The sequence below is a fragment of the Onychostoma macrolepis genome, chromosome 08, assembly GCF_012432095.1.
Source record: "Onychostoma macrolepis isolate SWU-2019 chromosome 08, ASM1243209v1, whole genome shotgun sequence".
Taxonomy (NCBI): domain Eukaryota; kingdom Metazoa; phylum Chordata; class Actinopteri; order Cypriniformes; family Cyprinidae; genus Onychostoma; species Onychostoma macrolepis.
Window position 1 is genome coordinate 22223397 of NC_081162.1, and position 19485 is coordinate 22242881.

The following is a 19485-nucleotide window of genomic DNA, read 5'->3' on the forward strand; positions in this document are numbered from 1 at the left end:
CAAACCTTTGCCATCAATAGTGGCCAGTAAATAAGGCATTTACTGTAGAGATCTACCTCATCTATTTTAGCCTCTTGTAAATGTAACACTAAAAGCTGGCCCACCAACTTTACAGTGGCCACGGATATATCAAGTGTCTGATTGGAATGTGACACCTAGCAACATAACCACAACCTTCTTCATTTGACTGGACTGAAGGAAAAATAATCAGACTAATTTCACCCCCATATCACATCTCACTGAAACATGACACTGGCCTAATTGTTTGAAATAACAATTATTTCTTCCATCAGGGATTCCTGTAGAGCCCCTGGAGGACCAAAAAGTTCCTACACAGGCTCTGTGGATAGAAATATATAAAGCATATACAGTATGTGACCCTGGACCACAAAACCAGTCTTAAGTCGCTGGGGTATATTTGTAGCAATAGCCAAAAATACATTGTATAGGTCATAATGATCAATTTTTCTTTTATGCCAAAAATCATTCGGATATTAAGTAAAGATCATGTTCCATGAAGATATTTTGTAAATTTCTTAACATAAATATATAAAAACTTCATTTTTGATTAGAAATAAGCATTGCTAAGAACTTAATTTGGACAACTTCAAAGGCTATTTTCTCAATATTTAGATTTTTTGCACCCTCAGATTCCAGATTTTCAAATAGTTGTATCACGGCCAAATATTGTCTGATCCCAACCATAAAACCATACATCCATGGAAAGCTTATTTATTCAGCTTTCAGATGATGTATAAATCTCAATTTCGAAAAATCGACACTTAAGACTGGTTTTGTGGTCCAGGGTCACATATGATATATGCTCTGATAGACTACTGTATACATAAGTAGATATGGAGCATAAAGTCGCAAAAGCATTGCGTTACTTTTTATGGAAAGTAATGCATTAAGCTACTTTTGTGTTACTTTTTGTCACATGAGCTGGTATTTGATTATTAATTCTTTAAAACCCAAACGTTATATTTTTGGCAACTGTAAAGCCCCTTTCACACCAAAAGTGAAATTAATCAGCCTTAGCCTGAAGGAAGTGCCACTGCACCTCACTCCCAATGTCTCTCTGTCATTGAATAAATGGGAAAACAAAGTAACTTGTGTTACTTATTTGAAAAAGTAACTCAGATATTTTCTTGTAAATTTAAAAGTAATGTGTTACCTTACTAGTTACTGGAAAAAAAGTAATCTGAGTACGCAACTCGTGTTTCTTGTAATTTGTTACCCCCAACTCTGGTAATGAAGGACAGTTTGACTGTTCAGTCACTATTACTAAATCATCACCTTTTTCAAGACTCCTTTATCCAAATCAACCACTGGATCAATGCCAATGCCATTTATCACTTCCTCTTGGGAAATTTTGGCTTCGTAATCGTAATTGTAGCATGGTGTGCATTCAATGACTTTGGTCAGTAATATGAAGGGCAATTTCATATTTCTTTAGTTTTTCCAAGCACCAAATGAGAGAGAATGTGCTTTATCATTAATCCTATATATATATATATATATATAAAAAAGGAAGCATTAATTGTGTAATTGACTTTCATATAGACGTTTTATCATTTGCAACACTCAGTACAGTGGCTTTAGGAAAAGAAAGGATTGCTTTGATTGAAAAAATGGCTGCATGTAAAATAGCAGAAACAATCTGAAAAGTATAGGTTTTTTTTTTGCAATTGTTGACATGTTATATAAAATGTAATCTTGGCACACAGTTTGAGAGATTTCAGGGCTTCATTCAAGTAGGTAGGAGTAGTTCTTGTGTCTGCTTGGTATTGCATTGCTTTTTCTCTCAACATCCAGTGTCATCATTGAAAATTGTTGTGGAAGCGTTGTTTTGCTTTCCTAGGCAACCATGAAGCCTTTTCAGTAAACTGTTTTGTGACCATTAATAGGATTTTTACAATTCAACAAAACAGTCCTGTTAAATGGCCCACTTGTGGAATGATTGGTCAGGTTGTGCATACGGGGCTTGGCAGAATGCAAACAGAGAGAAGTGTCAGATTGCCAACCGTTTATGAAAATATCACAAGTGGAGCTGCTATGTGACCCTGTAAATGGTGAACATCGAATGATATTTTTGGCCAAATGTAAGCCATTGAATTCAAATACTATTGGTCTTCATCTGGATTTCTCATGAGCATCACAGCCCAAAATCTGGACCATGTGCGTCAGTCACTAGGCGAAAAAGTGGCATTAAATCACCCCGGCCCATGCACCTTTACTTTTCTTGTGCATTTGTGTTGACATAACATCCCCGAGTTTGTGCATGTGGCTTGGGATTTCTGATGGCTTTTAAAAGGCTGTTTTCGGGGCCGCTCTAACCCGGGGTCATCCTGGTGTGATGTCACCTGCTGGAGGCGCAAATGGATTTGACCTCTGCAGAGAGAACCGGTCATTGACTAACAGGGATTTTAGAAGCATATACACATCATACTTGGAAAGCCAGAGATAAGGGGCCGAATTACTACGCTCAGACACACACAAAAACCAGTTTCATACTTCACAACTGCTTTGGCAGCTGTCAAGTCACATCATATAAAGTGAGATGGAATCCATTATGGACAATCTAATTAGTTTCTGCACTGTGAAGCCCTAACCGGCTGTGTCATTTGAAATGCTCAGCACATGCCAGGGTTCAAAACGCACGCCATTCAGGGGGTTTTGTGTGCAAATTACCGGCTAATTCTTGAAGGTCCCCATTTTGAAGCGAAGTGCATTTCGTGATGGTGTTCATAAGTGTGTGAAAGCTGCGATTTATTGAACGTCTGTGCATAATACGCTGAATTTTAAAAAGATTTCCATTGGCAGTATTCTTCTGTTCCTTCTATTTTGGGTTTTTAAAGATGTGACTTGAAAACATTTTGTCTGACCCTTGCAATAGCGCAGCATTTTATGGAAATGTATCTCCGATTCTTTCAGCGAGACATTTCATCCCAGTAGTATTGCCTGCCACCTTCTAACTATGGCTTTCTGGGGGGAAAAATGCCTCTCTGTAACAGAAATAAATGACCATTATTAAGCACCACAAGCTGTGACTTCCCATGAGTGATAGAATTTTTCCATTTGCTTTTTCTTTCTCAATTGCTGAGCAGAAACACTTCAAAGTCTTCCATCACCTGTGTTTTTAGAAATTTTGTGGCCTTTAGGATTATATTATGGCATAAAAGGGTAAGACCATTATGTTTTCTATTCAGTTCAGTTTAATTGAAATTGCATTGAGTGTGGTGATAAAGACAATAAATAGATGGCACAGCTAGTTTAAAAGGATAGTTCACCCCAAAATAAAAACAATTTTACTTATGTCATTAAAGTACTAATATGCACTATTTAGTGGAAGTTAATATTCATAGGTGTACCTTTGATGGTATTGCCCCAGTTAAATGTAATTTTTCATTTATTTATTTTTTGCATATTTTCTCTGCCAGTGAATTTTAAAGAATCAACAATTAGTAGAATCAACAATTGCTGCAATTCCCCCAAATGACCAGTGTTATTTTAGGATCACTTATATTCTGTTATAGTATTTATTAATATTTTAAATTAGCTTTTATTTTTAAAATATCACTTTTCATTTTAATTACAGTTGTAGTAATTTTGTTATATGCTTTTGTCATTGTTTTAATTATATATATATATATATATATATATATATATATTTCTAATCATCTTGAATTTTGTTTTTAGTTTATTTTAGAGTGTTTATTCAAGAGTTTGGTTTTTGGTTTTATAATTTTGATAATTCAACTATTTAAATATTCATTTATAAATATTTTGTAAGTAACTATTTAAATATGATTTTTAAATTTATTTTACTTTATTTTATTTTCCAAGGAAACATTTTATTTTATTTTTAAGTTCTTCATTGTTTATTTCAATATATTTTGTTATTTTTCATCTTTATTTCAATTAATAAAATAATTTTTAATAAATTTAGTTTTAAGGTAACAATAATGACACTGTAGACAACTCTATACAGTTTTACCCAAAAGCTTTTTCTCTAGTTTCTATTTAACCAAGCATTTTGCAATGTTTCAGTAAAATGATGTAAAGTTCCTCTGAAATCTTGTTCATTTCAGTCTCCCAAACTAAATGTCACAACTGGATTTCTCCTGAAAATGTCTCATTCCTTTGAACTTTTGCTTGAAGGATGTTGAACTTCTTGTGCACAAGACGACCAAAACAACATTTCGCTTGCTGCTAAAACACAGCGAAATAACATTTTGAGATCTGTTTTCTCACTGCTGGCATCACAAATAAGAGGCGCTGTTCGCTTTTTCGTCTCATGCATTTATTTTCTCTCATATGGCATCCATTGGTCCGTGAGTGTGTGTCTGTGTGTGTGTACAGGCTGATCTTTTGTCCCTTGCAATTTTGATCCAGCATGTCAGAGCAAAGCCAGAGCTGACTTCTGTGTGTCAGCCATTAGGGAGCGGAGAGGAAGAGTGTGAATGGTGACTTATGACATCCCTGCAGAAGCTGCTCTTTGGAGCCCAGAAGAGGCCTGAAAGACAAATCGCTGCCTGCACACATCGCTGCCTGTCCTTGGAGTGCACTGACAGGCAAGCCTGCAGAGAGAAGGCACTGTCACTGCTGCTTGCCACTCCGCCGAGTTACGCATCCACAAGCCGCAAACGCACACACGCACCACACGCTGAGGCTAAATCATGTCAACAGTCAGTTGAGTGGACACACACTACAGTTACAAACACTTTTTGTTGTATATAGCAGTAAATATATGCTTTGCCTTGAAGATATTGTGCACACTCCAAAAGTTTATTTCTTTGCGGGCGCTCATGCAGTTACTAAAGTATCAACTTTGTCTCAGATGTTTCTTAAGCCCAGTGAATGCTGCAATATTTTCACCACAGTTACGAGTGAGATATTTGTGATAAAAGACACAAAATTCAGCAGAAGTAACTAAAATTAAGTAGGATTTTTTAAAAATGTTTTTTGAAAGAAATCTCTTAAGCTCACCAATGTTGAATTTATTTGATCAAAATAAAGTAAAAATATTTTGAAAAATTATCACACTCTAAAACAACTGTTGGCTATTTTATTATATTTTAAAATGTGATTCATTACTGTGATGGCAAAGCTGAATTTTCAGCAGCCATTACTCTAGTGCTTGGTGTCACATGATTAGAAATCATTCTAATATTCTGATTTGGTGCTAAAGAAACATTTTATTATTAATATTAATGTTAAAAAACAGTTGTTTAATATTGTATGAAATTAATATTATATATTAAATAAAAACAACAATGTTAGTATAGCACAGATTATGCAACACTGTAAGATATTTTGAGACCATATTGAATTAAATCTGAGCCCAGTTTGAGACATTGTGGAAATCCCTTCTGAAACTCTGAAACAAATCTGAGATTAAAAGATTCATGAAAAAGTCTCCATTTGCTCTCCATTTAAAGATTTGAGATATTAAAGAGAGCTCAGTTGTGATTTCCTGTGAAGAGGCAAGAAATATTCAACAAAAAGAGCAGGCATACATTTTCACACGATTCCAAGTTATCTAAGGTTTGCAGAAAGGAGGTTTAGGGTCAGTGGAGGAGGACTATGATTAAAAATTGATGGCAGTGATTTCAGACCCACTTTAGCTGCACATGACGGCCGTTTCATGAAGCAACATATACCGTTGAAGTGTTGATTTCCTCTATTCACAGTGGCACCCACTTATTTCCTTTGAGATGGTGAGAGGATGCAGAGCTCAAAGTCTGACCGCTTCTCCGCAAATGCCTTCGATAAGCGCCACATTGTTCTTTTTACGCAAAAAGACCTGCAATTTTTATACAAAGAATGTTGTTTTTGACCCGCCCTTGTATAGATCTCAGTTTGACATCTCTACAGTTGGGGAACCATTGTTTCCTTTCTGTTTTAATTAACTGTATGTGTGCTACGAGAGAATGTGCATTCGTTTTGAAGTCCCGTCTCACCCTACACAGGAAGTAGAATAATTTTTATCATTCACCTCAGGCTACAACGAGCACGTTGCATCGCTTTGACCCTCTACGAACTTCTCAGATTGTCGGCGAGGTGCAGTTATTTGCTTCGGAGATGCTCGTGAGATGTTTCAAAGATACGCAGAGGGCCCTTCTCAGGATGTCATCACCTATTGGCTCAGAAAAGCAGTTTTACACTTTAGCAAGATGCCGTTTTAATAGCCTTGGTGGAGTTGGAGGGAGGGGGAGGAACATTCTGCTTTTGACAGCCTCGGGCATGCCCCACCCCCATGCACAATAAACTATTTATCATTTCAAACTGGCTAATGAAGCCACATATTCTGAGCTAGCACAAATTGTGCTGGTACGTGTGAACGCATGTGTGTGTGTGTGTGTGTTTTGATTTGTGTGGCTGCGGCAGTGCGGATCTCGTAGTGAGTCAGTGCTCAGGTTCCCGCGACTTACTGCCGTGCAACGTTGGTGATAAATGAACTGGAGAAGAAGCACTAGAGTTGTGTGGCCATTTTGCAGATTAAGAATAATCCCCTACATCTGGTCTGCCCAAAGCGCTAAGACTTACTCGTTGGGATTTCTGCTTTCACGTTGTATCACAAGATATTTTTTAGACCTCGGGTTGCTGTGTAATTCAGGGCGAACGGCATAGTGATCCTTTAATGCGTGTTGACGGGCGTTTCTTTCAGGCGTTTGGCCTTACAAGTGTCTAATTTGTAAAACAACTGGAGCTTGACCACATTTAAGACTCGTGTGTTTTTGAAGGGTCTGAAAGTGCTCTAGGGGTCTTCGGTTGAAACCTTGATATGAACCGTGGCAGCAGCATGAACCTGAGTGCAATATAAATGTTAAATATGTGATATATGCAGGTTTTTAGGACAGAAAAAAATTATCAACATTTGAAATGTGCAGTAAATGATGCATTACATTTAGTTCTTTTGTCTAAAATGTCAAACAGAAAAAAAGGAAATAGAGTTTTAATAGCGATTTGAGCGATTTAATAAATGTATTCTGAACTATATTGTACTATCTTTAATACAAATATTGTATTAATATTGAACGGTATTAGTGATTCTTTTTATTGAATCTTTCAGTACTTCTGAGATAGAAACATTTGCTGGCAAATGATGAGATAATTTCAGAATTATATAGAACAAATATAACAAATTAGAAATAATATATTTAATGAACACACCTTTAGTACACAGACCTTTACATTTAGTAAACACACCTTTTGCCAGAATGTTTTTTAAAATTAAAACAATTAAGGAAGTACAAATATATATAAATAAAAATGCAATTAGACCAGATAAATTTGGTAGCATCATTCTTTTTTTTTTTCTTCACAAAATAACTAATAATTACAAAACTCACAATCTGCATTTCTGACTACATATTGTCATATGAACAATCAGTCAGTAACCACTGATGTATGTGAAAAGCCATAAGTAAATCAACATGGTAGCAGCTCTTGATTCAGTTTGAATAATTAATGATGAAAGTAGCCTAAAAACTGCCGCTCAGTGAGTTAGTCTGAGAGAACTGGACTGATTCTGAAGGGTTTTTGATTCACAGAAAATAACCAGTTAATAAGAGTCAAAAGACTACATGCCATTTCCAGAACCAAAACTCATAGAAATCATTTAGCTTTTTTCAGTTCTGAATAAGTTCCCTTTCTCGGTTCTCATCCCTAATGAATATAAATAGCCTATATTCTGAATGTATGCTGTTAGTAGGTCAACTTACGTACACATTAGCAGATGCTTTTTCATCTGTCTGGGATTGGTTTTCTGCTGAAGCATTAAGAACATAAAAAGGTCACTCATCAAGACCCATATAGTAGTTAATGAATGCCCAGCACTCTTAAATCAGGAAGATCTGTACCTCAGGGGAAAAAGTAAACAACTACATATGTCTGACTGCCAGCCTGTTTTTTTCACCCTCCTAATGTATGTGCACAGCTGGTAGAGCATCTTTCTAACTTAAGCTCTTATAAGAAGATTAGGTTGGGCCTAGATTAGAGCCTTGAGGCACCCCAATATTTCAGCAAGAGCTGTAGATTTGTATTGCAAGATAAAGCAACCCCTGAGCTAAAGCAAATATTGTGGTAAACATCATCAAGTTTGTTATCAGGTGCTGACCGGAAGTGCTGTCTGTCTGCCTGTTATCCTTGCATGTACAGTACAAACATTATTAAATGTTTATATTTAAGACCTTTTCCATCTGTAAAGTGAGGACATTAACTTAAAGTCAATCTCACAAAGATGGTTCTCCGTAACATAAATTAACAAACTGGCTGTGCAAATGTTGACATACTTGTGTTCCTTTAAGTTTAGCAGAGTAGAAGGTGGACTGACCACTGGTACAAATACTAAGGCAAAATTCACTCCAGAATCAATTTACCATGTTGAAATCAGAAATGCTACATCTTCTCACATGCTACATTCATAGCCTGGATTTATACTTCTATGAATGTTTTCAAAAGTTTATTATTGTTTAATTTTCACTAATACCTGGCTAGTTTTAAGGTCATCTTTGCAACAACATTATGGTACATATTAGAACATATGACACCTAAAAAAGTGACTTTAAAAGCTTTGGCCTTACAATGAAGCTAAGCCGAACAGACTGTGAATCGCTATTGAAAGTGCCTGCAACCTTGCTGGCTGTTCATTGTATTGAGAACCCTTTAGAATACATGCATTCATTGAAAAACCAATATAAACCTGAGGCAGTTCACAGTCTCATGGTTTGTAATTGGCAGAGCTGCATTTATAAGATTAGAAGGACACACAGATGCAATGAGGTTCAGGGTTGTTTTCTTAATATTGATTGAATTATGATTAAACCATATGTGTCTCAAGGGTAGGATGCTGCCCCTTCCAAAAAAGAGAGTCCTATTTTTCAGGAACAGAGAGAAGACCATTTTCCCTGGTATCTCAACTGGTATATAACCTACAATTAAACTAATGGTGAGCGAAACCACCCGGAGGAAATTTTTATGGCTTGGAGGTTGCGTTTCATAGCTCTGGAGACTTAATGGAGTTCTTCAATTATATTTTAACTTTTTCTCAGATGTTTCTCTTAAATTTCTTTAGACAAAAAAAAAAAAAAAATCCCTGAGAACCCTGAGGCAGCCAAGTGGTTAGCTGATGTGATTTCCACTAGATGCCTCTCTCCTCTAGGACGGATCCTTGAAGGATGTGTCCTGAAACTGAGACCAAGGTTGTGCACCATTCACAATTGAACTGAGAAAGCCTTTTAAAAAAAATCTGAATTGAGGTAGCCAACAGGATGCAGAATTTTAATTTTAGTTTAGATTTGAGTTTGTATTTTGAATTTCACTTCATATATTTTTTCATATTTAATATTTTATCCTTTCTGTCTTTCCCGTTCAAATTCCAAATTAACTTCCTGTAGCATGTGGCCATAGTTCATCCAACAATGAAAATTCTGTCATTAATTACTCACCCTCATGTCGTTTCAAACCCATGAGACCTTTGTTCATCTTCGGAACACAAATGAAGATAATTTTGATGAAATCCAAGAGCTATTTTAACGATGTCCTTACTACCTTTCTGGGCCTTGAATGTGGTAGTTGTGTTGCTGTCTATGGAGGGTCAGAAAGCTCTTGGATTTCATCCAAAATATCTTAATTTGTGTTCCGAAGATGAACGAAGGTCTTACAGGTTTGGAATGACATAAGGGTGAGTAATTAATGACAGAACTTTCATTTTGGGGACTATCCCTTTAAATTAAAATTTACATTAATTAATCGAAATATGAAGTCAGTTCTTCATTTCTGGATTTTACACAATTCTGAATCAGAGTATATCTGAATTACTAGGGTGATTTTCCTCTCAATTCATTTCTATTTAATCTTATTGTTGTCTCTTAGTGATCTTGCTTTAATTTTGCTTTATTATAGCAAGGCGATGCGTTCTTTCTTGTGCATTTTCTTTTGTTTGAAACCAGTGTCAAGAGGAGAACCTGACACCTCACCTACATCTCCCCGAATAAGCAATTGCCCGCTCTGTCATGTGACATTCCCAGCGTGTCAATGCGCTTGACCTCCCTCTCAGTTCCTGCAGCTGGTATCTGTGTCGATCCGCTGTGGGTCTTACAGGTCTAAAGAGGGCGTTGGAAAGAATGCAGCGGTGATTTTGTTCGCCGGCTCCTCTGTTTCACCTCTTCTCATTCAAGAACCTCGTCTCAGCGCGACAGATAAAAGCCCTTATCAAATATTGTCTGCGCTCAGCTAAGCGTGGCCCTCTAATCTCAACTTGTGTCAGCTCAAGGGGCATCTGAATACCTGCTGCCCACTAGACTGTGAGAGGGAAGTAAAGGTGCGTAGACGCCCCCGAAGACGGCCATGGTCACGGCCCGCCGTCTAGTTAAGATGCAGGTCGTGGAACGGCGACCGAATGTTTACGAGCCCTCGGTTTTTCTCCTAAACACCCGTAGAGAGGCTCTATCACAATGAAGAAGAGCAAGATTGATGGTGCGCGCATACATAGAATAGACATGCTTGCTGCCTCATTGTGTCGGCGAGGATTTCTCGCAGGGCTGCTCTGGAGGGAAAAGCAAGGTCTCGCCCGCGTCTTTGTTGCCGCACGGCTGTATGCGATATGCTCGCAGCAGAGGGGTCAGATATAAGCCTGACTAATTCCTGCAGACAGCAGGTATTGTTGCTTTATTGTAACAAATTGATCTGAGACCGCTCTCGTCTGCTGCTGCATGATGAAGTAGGCCGGAGTCTTTTGTGCACATTAATTATCTTTAAAATAAATATGACAATGCCTGCGCTCAGTGTGGGAATAGGGCCCTCTTCACTGGGCTGCACTTGTGCTTTTGTTCATAGGTGTCTTGTAAAGAGATACTTTATCACACAAGTATGGAAATACAATATTCTCTGCAAAATAATGTATCCATTACTTAGGGACAGAACACAGGCATCGTAAATTTAGATGTGTTTTACAGGAACTTTTGCATGAGAGCAGGGGCTGTTATTCACCACAGTGACTGCTAAATCAACATCTCAGAGGGTATATGGTTTTTTATTGCGTTGGTGGGTGTGTGTTTGCGTATATGTGAGAGTACAGCACTTGGTGATTTAACTTCACATGGAAATGTGTCCACCTCATTTACATTTAGATATTTGGCAGAATCTTTTTTTAAAGTGCATTCAAGTTATGTTTTCTTTTTCTTCTCCAGTGCATGCATTTCCCGTCAGACCCATGACTCTGCTGAAGAACTCTGATCTATGGCTATAGTTTAACTGTCACATGCCCAGTTGTGCCATCATTATATCTTACTTCTTTGAACATGCACATGCATTATAATGCCTCAAACATTTGGTTTTCTGTTACATATGATTGCAAAAATTCAGCTTGTCAACATGTTAAACCTGTTTTTTTTTTTTTGCATGGATTTGAATAGGTTAAAAATCAGGAACCTAGAAGTATTATTTTTCAGTGTATTTTTTTCTTTTTCATTTTTTGCTGTCTTGTTTTTCTGAATATTTTTAATTAATTTAGTTTTTATTGCACATTTTCTTTTATTGCATTTTTTCGTTTCTTATAAAGCAATTTTAACAATTGATGAAAAACATAGTTACATTTAAAAATGCTAATAAATAATATTTAAAAAAAACATATGCTAAATATTTTTAAGTAATGTATTATTAATTACTTAGTTCATAATTTACAAATAAGTATAAAACAATGAATGGATTTTTAATTTTTTATTTAAAATGATAAATGTAATGAAATATCTCTGCTTACGTGGTCAGGCCAATTGATCAAATTTCTGTTTACCAACATATTCACTGGCCTCAGCACAAAAAAGATTACATAATTTATATATAGGCTATATTCATTTCTAATATAATTTCTAAAATGTTTACATTTATAATCTTTTCTGAGCTGGGGCCAGTGATTATGCTGGCAAATAGAAATCTGAACAATTCAGCTGACCTGGAATATTTCTTACTTCTGATCCCTGTAAATATCTTATTGCAGCTGTGCACTGCTTCAGTCTGAGTGTCAGTGATTTAATTTCAATCATAAATGGCACTACGGCACATGGGCATTGAGTCACTCTGGCATATATGTAAAAGTGCGACAAATAAATACACAAAATGTACTCAAAGCTCACGCGAGGGACCGACACCCGCTGTCAAGTGGAATATTGAAGTGGCACTTGTATAACAGCGGGGCGAGCGATGCAGGCTCCCCCTGAATAAAAAGACGTGGCAAAATGATAAGCAAGCCCTCTCCAGTGCCTGTGTGGCATTCCCCAGTTTCCCATCAAATGTTCTTCACTTCATTTGTTGTTATAACTGCGTTTGTTGCCGAATGCACACACACACACACACACGTACGTCCGCGTGCTGGCACACACTCGCGTAGATGAGAGAGTTGTCAACTCTGGGCACTTAACCAAACCGTAATATTGAGCTGTAAGGCTTATGTCTGTAGTTTCTAGTCTTTTGCCCTGTGGGGATTTGCCTTCCTAGATCCTCAAAGGAAACACTGCTCATCTTGTCGTTTATATTCCAGCCCACCGCTCGGGCCCTGGGCAATCACAGAAATCAGTGTAAAGTGTTCACAAATTATCTACTGCCACTCCTCTTTCTAATGTAAACTGGTTCTGGCTTTATGCTACATTTTTAATACGCAACAAGATGAACAGAAGCTTACATGCATCTCAACCACAATGAGGTGCGTCTTATGTTTGAAAACTGTGCATTTAAAGTAGGGGTGTCAATTGTGTGATACAAAAATGAATGCAATTAATCGTGGCTCCTGCCCAACTTGAATGCAGATTTGGAAATAAAATAGTATGGAAATAAACAGAATGGAAATGGAAAGTTATACTGTATATAAGTATGTATGTATGTGTGTATGTGTGTGTGTGTATATATATATATATGTTGTATATAAGTTTTTGTACATAAATATAAGTGAAATACTATTTCAGTTTTCATACTAGTTTAATGTGTTAGTTGCTGTTTCTTTGTAATTATCTGTGAAATTTACTTACGATTTCTGAGTACATTTTGCACAAATTGTACTAATATTGATTTTTATTTTTTTGGTTAATTGGATTTGATTGATTAGCATATCATATACGTAGCACAAATTTACAGTGTTTTCTGTATTCGGAAAATATGCATTGATGGCTTTTTAAAAAAAATTGGATTATCTGTGTAAATTGTACTTATTTTGTCTTTTGGGAAACATGTAAACATCCATGTAGTTTCTGAAGGGCAGTACTAAATGAAAAAAAATATATATAATCTTTTAACAAAATAAGAAATAATTACACCTCATCAATCTGTTCAAAAGTTTGCACTCCCAGCTCTTACTGCATTGTGTTTCCTTCTTGAGTGTCAGTGATGTTTTCACCTTTTGTAATAGTTGAGTCCTCCCTCAGTTGTCTTCATTGTGAGAAGATGGATCTCAAAATCATACAGTCACTGCTAAGGGTTCAGTTAAATGCATTTTACCTGAAGAACAGTTGCAGTTTAACTGCTCAGGACAAACAAGGAACTCAGGAACATCTTGCAAAACAAAACAGTTGTTGATCCTCCAAACACAGTATTACGATTCAAGGGTATGTGAACTTTTGAACTAGTTAATTTATGTAAATTCAGTTATTATTTTGTCTTGGTGGACTCTATGTAAACATCTGTGTGAAACAGCTTATTCAGGACAGTAAATAAAAAATAACATGCATTTTTTTAATCACCACTCTTATTTTGTTAAAATTATTAACATCTTGCATATTCTCCAAAGGGTATGTAAATTCATGAACGGAATTATATACTGATTCAAAGTCCCAGAGGTCATAATGATGATGTGAGCAATTTCATATATTCACAATATATATTATCTCTAGTACATAATGAGGAGCAAATGATGCACATTATGTGTAATTGATGATTTATCTGTGGGAGAACTAAAATGATAAAACACACAGAGAATGTAGTTTAGTTGCTTCTTAAACAAGCTAAATGAGTAGTATTTTAGCTTTGTAGCTATTCTAAATACATTCACTGCAAACCAAACGGCGCACTCAAAATAAAAATGTAATTACCTCCAATATCAGTTTGCATTTGCCACAATTCTTTATCAGAACATCCTCAATTCAGAAAGTCCGGGCTCAGAGAGTTTTCTACTGGTTGAGGTTGCATTCATGTGCTATGAATACTATCATCCTGACTTAAATTATCTGGAGCAAGGGATGATGATTAGGTCTTAGGCAACCGAGCAAATACAATTTATTTTCCATCTTTTATAAACACCTTTGTGAAAAGCCTGAATTTATGCATTCGGGAGTCTTCAGGTATTACATAATAGCAGATTAAACTTTCAAGAAGCATCTCCATGCATGTTTAATGCTCAACAGGGATTTTTAGAAATTTGTAAGCTGCAGTTGTGGGGAACCTACTTTTGAATCTGTGTTATCGGTGTATGTCAGATTTGATAGACTTGCCTCCTGCAAGTTTAATCGGCGTGTATGACTTATGCATCAGCTTTACGGAGTTGTATTTAAGATTAAAATGAAAAAACAAAACAAAAAACAAAACAAAAAAAAAACACATTTCCGTCTGTCTATGACGCAAGGGCATAGAATTAGTGGGGTGGGGGGGGGGGGGGACGCCAGGGACATGTCCCTACCAATATTCAGTGACTACCAAATTGTCCCTACGGAGTAATAAGAACATAAGGCAGTGCCGCGTCTAACGCTCACATCGCACCAAGTTCATCAAGACAGCAGTCCAAAACAGTTAACAGAAAAGTTCACTTTAGGAATCAACAAAGTTTGAATTAGTTTGACAGTGTTTGACAAAACAGAGCAAACGGAAAGAGAAAGCGCGATCTATGGCTATTATTAGCTCTCTATATAATGCATACAGACAGAAAGACAAACGTCGAGCTGAAAGATGCACAACACACAATCTTCCAGCTTAGGATGAAGTCATTATGTACATTTACATAATTTGGGACAAATATAATGTGATTTTATGGGAAACTAGCCTTTGTGAGTGGCACTTTGTGGTGCGGCAGGATTTGGAACAGCGTCCTGAGTCGCCGTGTTCGTGGACAGTCTTTAAATTGAACTTAATTTTTTTAAACTGAATGTACAGCAAACTGTTTGCTGAAATATATAAAAAAAAAAAACAACAACACTGAAATAAGAGCGTGCGGTTTATCTGTCAATCAGATGTGCGTGAAAGTTGTGTTCGTTACTATAGCGATGACATGAAACTGCATTCCAAGGTCTATCAAAAGTACGAAATAATTGTTTTTTTTGGGTTGTTGTTTTTCTTTTTGGGGATGATTCTATTATTTCCCCACCAATGTCAAAAGCAAACCTATGCCCTTGCTATGACGTGCTGGTCATTTTAATTCTTCTTTTCAGACTTGTCTTTTATTTCTGTATGCTAATGTGTCACGTTCTCTCTGTTTTTCTACAGAGGATGAGCTGTAGCTATCTCCTATGCACCATCCTGCTCTTTGTTGCTGTGTTACTGGCTGTCACAGTAACTGGGATCATCCTTCTGATGAACCATTACCAAGCACCCAGCGGCCCGGACGGCCCCCCTCTCATCAGCACTAACCAGGATGAGGGTAATGCCCTGGTAACCATCGAGAGAGGCGACGGCTCCCGCATCAACATCTTCATTGACCCCAACTGCCCCGACTACAACAATAACTTCCTGCGTCTGGAGGGTGTGCAGACCTCACTGCTGCACTCGCTCACCGACCATGACACTGATCTGAAGTCAGTGAAAGGGCAAGATCGGGCTCTGCTTGTTAAACTGGCTGAGGAGGTGGCCAAGCTGTCCGCCCATGCCAGTCAGCTGAAGATGGAGTACAACGCGCTGAGACAAGGCCAGAGCAACATTGGACAGGAGCTCAGCACTCTGCAGACCGAACAGGGCCGGCTTATTCAGGTTAGTTTGAGAAATTTCACTGGTGCTCCAAGAGGAGGCCCAACAAATCAGGCTGAAATGAATTTGTCCCTTGTAGTTGTTGCGTTATCCACAAAGCCAAATTCCAGTGCGTACCAAGTCTGAATTTCTGGCATGAAGAACTTAGAAAACAAGATTTTAAAATACAACAATGCTGGGAGGATTCACAATGAATGAATGGTGCCGTTGATAGCGCTGTTTAATTTGCATGCACTGTTTGCATTGTTTTAGCGCCTGATTCACTAAAGGATTTATGCAAATTAGTTAACCATGCAAATGTGACCATTTTCAGGCTGGTTCTGATTTTGAGGTTGTTGGGTAATGCTGCACACTATGTGATCTGGCATACTTTGCTGGGACTGTACAGCATTGCCCAACGACTGCGGTCCAGGTACCTGACTCGGCTCACTCACCTCACTGGTCTGGATATGTGCCTGGTTATAATGGAACAGCTATTCTAAATTTGGTTTGCCGTCTGCTTTCCATTGGCCTTAATAGTGCCAGGTACAAGAACTTTTTTTTTTACATAGAAAAAGACATGTTTTATATATATAATATATTAGTGCTGCAAAGCGATTAATCGCATTTAATCACATTCATGTGTATACGCATAAACATTTATATGAATACAGTGGTGGCCAAAATTATTAGAACACTAGTATATTCACCAGCTAAAAATGGTTTTAAGTCAGTTATTTCTATCTTTTGCTGTATTGTGTCTGTAGGAAATATCAGTTTACATTTTCAAACATAAATTTTGCCATTAATTGTAATAATCCAGTGAGATTTTTGTTTGCACAAGTTGTCTGACAACAGCCAGTGCTCCACACAGAGATCTGACCTCATCATCATTCAGTCTGTCTGGAATGACATGAAGAAACAGATCAAACTGAGACCGACTAAATCCAGAAGAAATGGATTTAAATGCTGCTTTAAATGCAAAGGATGGTCACACCATATGTTGATTTAATTGAGTTAATAGAAGTTAATTGATAAAGAAAATCTATTTATGAAATTATTATTTTATTTTATTTACAGCATTTTTACACAAGTGCCTAAAACTTTTAACAGTACTGTAGCTTTGCAGGTAGGTCTCTTGAAGCATCTTGGAGACGTTACCACAGTTCTTCTGGATTTAGTATTGTTGCACATAAGGCAGTTTTTATGTCAACATTTTGATAACTCAATTATGTTTCTACTCCAATTTGTTGTTGAAACATAAACATTTAAACCATGATGGTTTCTTTCAACATACTTTCTGATGTTCATTCATGTTTATTTAGTGCTATAACTAGTAGTAAATAGGAAGCGAACATGCCGTTTGAACTGAAGTGTTACCATCAAAACCACAATTATTGTTTGTATTTTGTGATAAAATTGACAGGTTGACAGGAATTTGCAGGCTGAGACTTTGTTTCATATAAAAAGTAAGAAAGCACAAAGCTTATTGTGATTATTGGATTTCATGTGAGCTACAAATAATATATAGTGAAGTTCACACATCAACAGAAAATAGCATAGAATCAGTAGACTAGAAGATTAGTCTTGAGATTTAAAAATCCATACCAGTATTGATTAAAAACTAGAAATCAATATTTTTAATCCAGCACTAGTGTCCACACAGCTGACATGTTTACCTGATGTAACTCATCCACATTGTGTGCATAAAATAGACACTGACACAGTCAGTCAGAGAAACACTAATTAAACGCCACTATTTCGGTCATTGATTTCAACCCTCCAAAACTATTTCAGCCAAAGTAAAAGCTGAAATTTTTAGCTGCCATTACTCCAGCCTTCAGTGTCACATGATCCTTCAGAAATCATTCTTATATGATGATTTGCTGCTCAATTTGTAGTAATAGTTCTTATTAGTATCCATGTTAAAAACACTTTTTTGCTGCTTAATATTTTTGTGGTTGTGCACCATTCAAGTTCTCCGCATTCTCAATATAACCCAACTTTGATATATGTTATGCTTCTGTGTGGCATCTGATTTCATGTGAACAGGCCTTGACACCTACTTGAAAACCACATTTTGCATTTTGCTGAACTTTTTAGCTTTTTAGCAGGTGAAGGAGAGCTTGCCTCTTCTTCACCTGTGCCATTATTATAAAAGCCTTCATCAGCACTGTCTGGATTGTCAAGACGAAAGACTGAAAGAAAATCACAAGCACCATTACTCACAATGTCCCACAAGCTCCCACTTTATGACCTTTTATGAGTGTAACAATCACTGATTACAGCAGACGGAGAGATTATTTATCCTTGACAGTAATTTGAGGCTGAAATACTAAGGTTTCTCAAACATTCAACAAATCTCCTAGTGTTTACAAGATACCATTTATCTCTTCCGCCAATATGTTGTTGGCATACTAAAGCTCTTTATGAGCTTTTCCCATGTGATGAACAGCTCCGTCTTTATTTTGTTCTCTTTTTTTTTTTTTTTTAATTGAAACTTGAGGGAAGTGACTTGCCCGTGAACTAGCGGGGGATTGAGCTCACACTACGCAGCCGTATGCCAACATCCCCACTAGGCACAAACCTCATTTTCACTGTGCATTTGAAGATGAGATGACAAAATGCATTGGAGCTCAGTGGTGTCAAACAGTAGAGGACTTTATTCGATGTGACACACCACAAGGAATTTATAGCAGAGAATTCTGATGATGTCTGTTTACAAGATATAGACCCATTTGAATGTGCTTTATTGCGATTTGGCTGTGCGGCTTTTTATGGCAAAATGTTTTTCTTTTTCTATATTATATTATATTGAACATATAACATATATTTTATTGTTATATTAAACAAAATATATATTTTATTGTTATATTGTTATATATTACACATATTTACTGTACATAATATTAGTAGGCTGTAAAATCGATTAATCAAATTTCAAATGAAAGTATATATATGTAAACAAACACATATACATGTGTATATTTAGGAAATATTTACCATATTTTACCATTATTTACCATATTTGTATATAATTTATATATAAATATACACAGTACACACATATATTAAGTAAACACAGACTTCTATTTAGGATAGGATTCATTTTGATTAATCGATTTTACAGTCCTAAATATTACATAATCATTTTATATCCAGAAATATTATAAAATATATTACGTACGATTGTCTGTGTGTGTATATATTTGAATGTGCTGTATTGAAATTTGGCTGTGCTGCTTTTTATTGAAAAACTTTTACTTATAAAAGTAATAATATAATATAATATAATATAATATAATATAATATAATATAATATAATATAATATAATATAATATAATATAATATAATATAATATAATATAATATAATATAATATAATGTTGCATTATCTCATTTAATGTCCACACATATTATAAAATGTTTTATATATCTTATTTTAAAACATTTTGCCATACAGTATATGCATATTATGTAATATATCTACATAATATTTATAGTAGCTTTTTTATATTCAAATGTATTATAAAAATATATATGAAATATATATTACATACAGTT

General features: G+C 36.2%; 1 protein-coding gene across 2 annotated transcripts in view; it reads left to right on the forward strand.

Moving 5' to 3' along the window:
• Positions 1-19485, forward strand: part of fibcd1a (fibrinogen C domain containing 1a) — a 105620-nt gene that overhangs the window by 9380 nt on the left and 76755 nt on the right. For both annotated transcript variants that reach the window (XM_058783746.1, XM_058783747.1), the window contains one exon: positions 15466-15945. In XM_058783746.1, the coding sequence (XP_058639729.1) occupies positions 15466-15945 (480 nt within the window). The remainder of the gene's footprint in view (positions 1-15465; positions 15946-19485) is intronic.